The sequence below is a fragment of the Benincasa hispida genome, chromosome 11 (genome assembly GCF_009727055.1).
Source record: "Benincasa hispida cultivar B227 chromosome 11, ASM972705v1, whole genome shotgun sequence".
Taxonomy (NCBI): Eukaryota; Viridiplantae; Streptophyta; class Magnoliopsida; order Cucurbitales; family Cucurbitaceae; genus Benincasa; species Benincasa hispida.
This window is the reverse complement of record NC_052359.1, coordinates 58749773-58755771: the sequence shown is the minus strand read 5'-3', so window position 1 is coordinate 58755771 and position 5999 is coordinate 58749773. Positions and strand designations below refer to the sequence as shown.

Here is a 5999-nt window from a genome sequence, read left to right as displayed (position 1 = left end):
GATTTAACTCGAAAGTTTTTTTCTAATATAATAATTATAGAGATGGAATATTGAATCTTCGATAAGGTGGATCGATCATTGTTGAGCTATACTCAATTTATCAACTTGAAAACTTTTCTTAAAAAAAAAAAAAAAAATGGATATTTTCTTACAAAAATTGAAACCTTGATCTAAATATTAGATATCTTCCATCCATCAATGAAAGTTTCATCAACCATAAAACAATTTTTCGTAAGAGGCATTTTCATTTTTCCCATAATATTTACTATTAAGACCCCATTAATTGGAGTCCAATAAAGAAAATGAAAAAAAGTAACTTTTTTTCTTCTTTTAAAAATAAGTATTTATAAAAATAACAAAAAAAAAATACTTAAATATTGATAGATGTAGATAGAAGTCTATCAATGTCTACTAGTAATAAACTTATATTTGACCCCTATTAACCTTTATAAACCCCTACCAACTTAAAAAATTATTAAAATTTTACCATTCTATTCCCTTTCTCTGGCATTTTAATTTTGTGTTTATTTGATCTTGCAATTCTATTTCTCCGATTGGTAAAAAAAAAAAAAAAGACTGTGGGTCCCACCCTTCCAAAAAAATGACCGTGGGTCCCACCTTTCCATTAAAGCAACAAATTATCCTTATTTATGTATCTCCCATTCTCTATTCTATTTCCCCCCTGCCACTGTCACTCTGTTCTTCCACTTCCCATCTTCCATGGCCTTCTTCTTTCCCCTCCTCCTCCTCCTCATTTCCCCCGCCGCCGCCTCCTGGCCCCCCTCCCCCGGGTTTTGGCCGAGCACCCGCTTCCGCTCCATGGAATTCTACAAAGGCTTCCGCAATCTCTGGGGCCCTCAGCACCAAAGCCTCTCCCAAAACACCCTTTCCATTTGGCTCGATCGCACCACCGGCAGCGGCTTCAAGTCCCTCCGCCCTTTCCGATCTGGCTACTTCGGCGCCTCCATCAAACTCCAACCCGGCTACACCGCCGGCGTCATCACCTCCTTCTACGTATTCCCTAGTCCCCTGTATTTTTAATTTTACGTTTCCGGGCTTTGTCTTTCCCTGTTTTGAAGTCCATCTCTCTCTGATTTTTTAATCGCAGCTCTCGAACAACGAAGCTCACCCAGGATTCCACGACGAAGTCGACATCGAATTCTTAGGAACGACATTCGGTAAGCCCTACACATTACAAACCAATGTCTACATCAGAGGAAGTGGCGACGGACGAATCATCGGCAGAGAAATGAAATTCCATCTCTGGTTCGACCCTACTAAAGATTTTCACCATTACGCCATTCTGTGGCGCCCAAATGAAATCATGTACGTAAAGTCATCACCCCCATCACTAAATTTCACCATGAATCCATCTGGGTCGGATTCTGTTTTGACCACTCTGTTTCTTTCTTTTTCTTCCTCTGTTTTCAGATTTCTTGTTGACGACATACCCATAAGAAGGTACCCAAGAAAAAGCGCCACGACATTTCCCTTAAGACCAATGTGGCTTTATGGTTCGATTTGGGATGCATCTTCATGGGCAACAGAGGATGGTAAATACAGAGCCGATTATAGATACCAGCCATTCGTGGCGAAGTATACGAATTTTAAAGCAGGGGGTTGTTCGGCGTACTCGCCGGCGTGGTGCCGGCCGGTGTCAGCGTCGCCGTTCCGATCAGGGGGGCTGACTAGGCAACAGGAAAATGCAATGAAATGGGTGCAAAGCCATCACTTGGTTTACAACTATTGTTGGGATAATAAGAGAGACCATTCCTTAACACCAGAGTGTTGGCATTAGAATTTTGGGGGAAAAAGAGAAATTAGGCTTTTGTATGGACTGAAAGTGAAAACTCCATTGAATTCTTGCTGTAATTTCTTTCTTTCTTTTTTTTTTTTTTTTTGGGTGATTTTATTATTGGGCTGAAAATTTTTAGTTTTGAAAGAGAGGGTCTGAAAAAAAAAATGGCACAAAAAGGGAACAGATACGAGAATTGTTGACCTTATAGGGTCCAAAATCTCAAATTAGAAAGGGAAAAAAGAAGAAAAAAAAATGTATTTTTATGCCAACAAAAATAAATGAAATATTGTGTGGTGTTTTTTCCCCCTCTTTCTTTATGGAGTTTAGGTTATTTTTGTTCTCGTTTCATTAAATGAAAATGACATATCACATTTGATGTTTCTAATATTGCTTTTTGGTACATTGAAAATTGTTTTTATTTTACCAGTATATATTTCAAAATTTTTACTAAAGTCAGAAAATTTGATCTCCTTATTGTAATTGTGTTTACCAAAAAAAGTGATTTAACACGACTTGAAATTATTTTTAAATACTTCTAAAAAGAAAAATGATTGAAAAAATGTTCTTACTATAAGTACTATCTTTAAAATTATTATAATCAGTGTTTTTCTACCTTGTTTACGACGAAGTTATGGTTTCTAGCACAGCTCTTTGTTGTCCATGTGTTTTTTCTTTAACCTAAGACTATGGATTAATGAATTCACTTGATTGATTGGAAAATAGAAGTTATGGCTCAAACTTCATAGGCTAAAGATAAAAGATTATAAAGGATAAAGAAAAGGAAGTCAGGAACATCAAATATAGGTATATTTTTAAAGGGGAAATTCAATATATGTAATTTATAATATTGTAAGAGGTAATAATAGATAAAAATATGTGCATCAATTATTGATTGGTAGGGTCAAGTGAAGCCTATCATTGAGATGAGTAAAACATATATAGAGTTTGACCTCATAATACTGGTAACTTGTAAACTCGTGTTTTTACTTTTACTATTGGTGAAAAGATACCCAAACGTTATTCACAAAAGAAATATATTTCGGTGTTAGATGGGTTATACCTATAGTATTACATTTTCGTCGAAATATCGATATTTTCATTAATATTTCACGTTTTTATAGGTTCGACAACAACATAAGAAGTGAATTGACATTTTCATTATATCGTGCAAAAACTCACAAAACACAAAAAATAATCATCAAAATGTAACTAATATAAATAATATATATAATAATTCGTTTGGAAATCATAAAATGTTTATTTATTAATTTAAATTTATCGTTTGATTTTTTTGTTTTTTATAATTTTTCTAGAAATATCCTTTGGAAGCAATATTTCCATAAAATTAAGAACTCGATATTTTCGTTAACATCGATATTTTGAACTTTGGTTGCACTCATCTTTTTGTAACATAGTCGGTTACCCAATTAAAATTTGTCATGTATTTTACTCAAAAATTGAATTATTATTATTATTTTTTATTATGTTACAAAAGAGGTTGCATGTTGTACCTCATTGTCCTTCATAATGTTAGTCTTATATTTAGATTACACATTAATTTTTATAAGAAATAGTTATACATATTAACTTGATAATAATAACCAATTTGAACATAAATTGGTAAATGAAACACCAATTATTATCTAAAAACTCAATCATTGAATTAAAATAAAAACAAGACAGAAATTAATTCAAAAAGAGAAAAGAAAATAAAGAAAAAAGAAAAAGAACTTTTGAGTACAATTATAAAATTTCATGTTTTGTTGATTTGATTCTTTGTAGGTTTTACTTGATTGTTATAGCAAGCATTTTAATAAATTTAAATTTGATTAATAAATAGTAAAATAAATGAACTAGTGATCAAAATTTATTAGGAGAAAATTATTTATCAACATGATTTATGATAATTTTTTTTTGTAATTATTATTTTTTAATGTTATCTAATTCATAATTCATTACCTAGTACATATTTTATTTTTAAAAAGAATTGAATTTATAACATGTAATATTGGTTTTTATTTTTATTTAATATAATTCTGTAATTCAACATCTGAATATATTGAAAAAATAAAAAAAAAATCTTTTAAAAATTTACATTACTTGAATCATATAACTAAAAAAAATTTCCAAATATATAATTTAAATGGTATGAAAAACACATATTTGCTAAACACTTAGTGAATTTAAAAACATAAAATAGGAATTGGAGTCCCAACTATACATGCACTTAAATTTTTACTAACTTTTTTTTATCAAGTTAGATGAGAATTGAATGTATAATTTTTCTCTAAAAAAAATATGTAATAATGTTTTAAAATTGTTTAGGATTGGGTAATCAAAATTGCTGCCTATTGTTAAGTAATATTTTGGAACGAATTTAAATGAGTCATAATTCTTATATTAGGATGGATTGATTATGTTTACTAAGAAGTAAATGCGGTGATAATTCAAAATTTTATTTCTTTATTTTAAACTCAAGCCAAGGTCAATGAGAATATATTTTCCAGCGTTTTCTTTAGGTAAAATAAAAGCATACCACAAAAGTCTTTTCAACTTATTAAATTAGTCATAAAGACAAGAGACAAGGGAAAAAGAGTTAGCAAAATAATTTTATTAAATGTTGAATGTGACAGGAAGTTCCATCAATATAATCTTTATTATAAGCACTACCATAATTTAATTATAAAATGGGTATTATAAGCTAATTATTTAAGATAATTAGTGAAACAACTTTATCTAATCATTTTGATCATCTATATATAGCTGCATAAGCACTCTTAATTCTTAAAGTCGTAATTCTCAAGGTATAAGCCATGTGCAAACAATCAAAAGTGCCTAAAATTAGACATATACGGTAGCTTATCCTTGCCTTATGACAACCATAGCATCCCATATATGCCAATCATATTGTACATTTTGGAGAAGGTAGAAGTTTCAGATTTCTTGAAAATTACATTTATAAATATAATTAGTGTAGGCATATTTGTATATATAACAAATGTTTGATCACATAAAGCATAAATACTTTCAAATAAAGAGTCTCGACTCAATATGATTGCGCTAATGTATTACATCATTCATATTGGTAACTGAAGTTATCGAACGATTATGTTAGGATGTAAACATAAAGTATCATATTATTTGTTAGTATAAAAATCCACATCATGTTGGGTTTTGTGTCCTAAAACTCGTGGTTTGTAAACAATAAACTTATTCTGTAATTCAATAAAGTTGTTATTGAAGTTTGATTCAATAAAGTTCTATTGAATATATGGATTGCTTATTTCATTTTAGAAGGAAATCCGATAAAATAAAAGATCCATGACTATTACATGAGTACTTGAACTTTATATGGAGACATAAGAGTGGATCAAGTTCGAGTAAATAGTCTAAATGATTTATAGTATATGAATAAGGTTGGGTGTCTTATTCTGGTAACACTATCGGATGCGGCTCACTCTGTAGTTGTTACAAGAAGTTGTAAAGCACTACAGACTAAGTGATCCTAATTTGTACATGTGATGACATGGGGAGTGGGGGTGGCCTATGCAATGAGTTTGCACAATATCGGACCACGAAATAAGTCACTCTTACTTTATAACGTTGTTTACCGTTTAAAACTGGCTATTTAAAAACGATGACCTAGGTAACTTGACTTTAATTCTGAGCTAACTATGAACTCTTGTTAATTCGAGATTATCCTTAGATTTGTATAAGTGAGGGTTGGCTCAATAGCGCCAACTCAATAAGCCTCCCATTTCAGGGGTAAGATCGGGTAGATAGTTGGAGATATACAGTGCAAGATGGAATTCGTTCCTACCCGCTTTTAGGGATAGTAGAGAGGTTGTTCCCTTAAGTGCTAACTCCAAGTCTTGAACAAGGGGCCTTACCCTCTCATTGGCCCGAGAGGGACTCGGTTTGATGATCGGATCACAAATCAATTGTTGAGGATCAGTGAGACTTAAGGAACAAAAGGTAATCTCGGGGGTAAAACAACCTTTTGACCAAACCATTATTACAAACAACTTGTGCTAATCATAATTATATTGAGTGGACACAATATATCTATAGAGGAGTGCAACTATGGGCTTTAGTGGAGTGACCCAATAGTTAACGAATAGGGGTTAATTTGGTGTAAAGAGTTTAGCTGATTAATCTCGGATCGTTGGAGCCCATGATCTGTAGGTCTACTAGGTTCCTT

At 31.7% G+C, this 5999-nt stretch overlaps 1 protein-coding gene across 1 annotated transcript; it reads left to right on the top strand.

Moving 5' to 3' along the window:
• Positions 1-678: 678 nt before the first annotated feature.
• On the top strand, positions 679-2102 carry LOC120091426 (probable xyloglucan endotransglucosylase/hydrolase protein 32). Its single transcript, XM_039049448.1, has 3 exons — positions 679-1014; positions 1109-1326; positions 1432-2102. Exons 1-3 carry the CDS (start codon positions 721-723, stop codon positions 1796-1798), a joined length of 879 nt encoding a protein of 292 aa, XP_038905376.1. The 5' UTR covers positions 679-720; the 3' UTR covers positions 1799-2102.
• The last annotated feature ends 3897 nt before the right edge of the window (positions 2103-5999 follow it).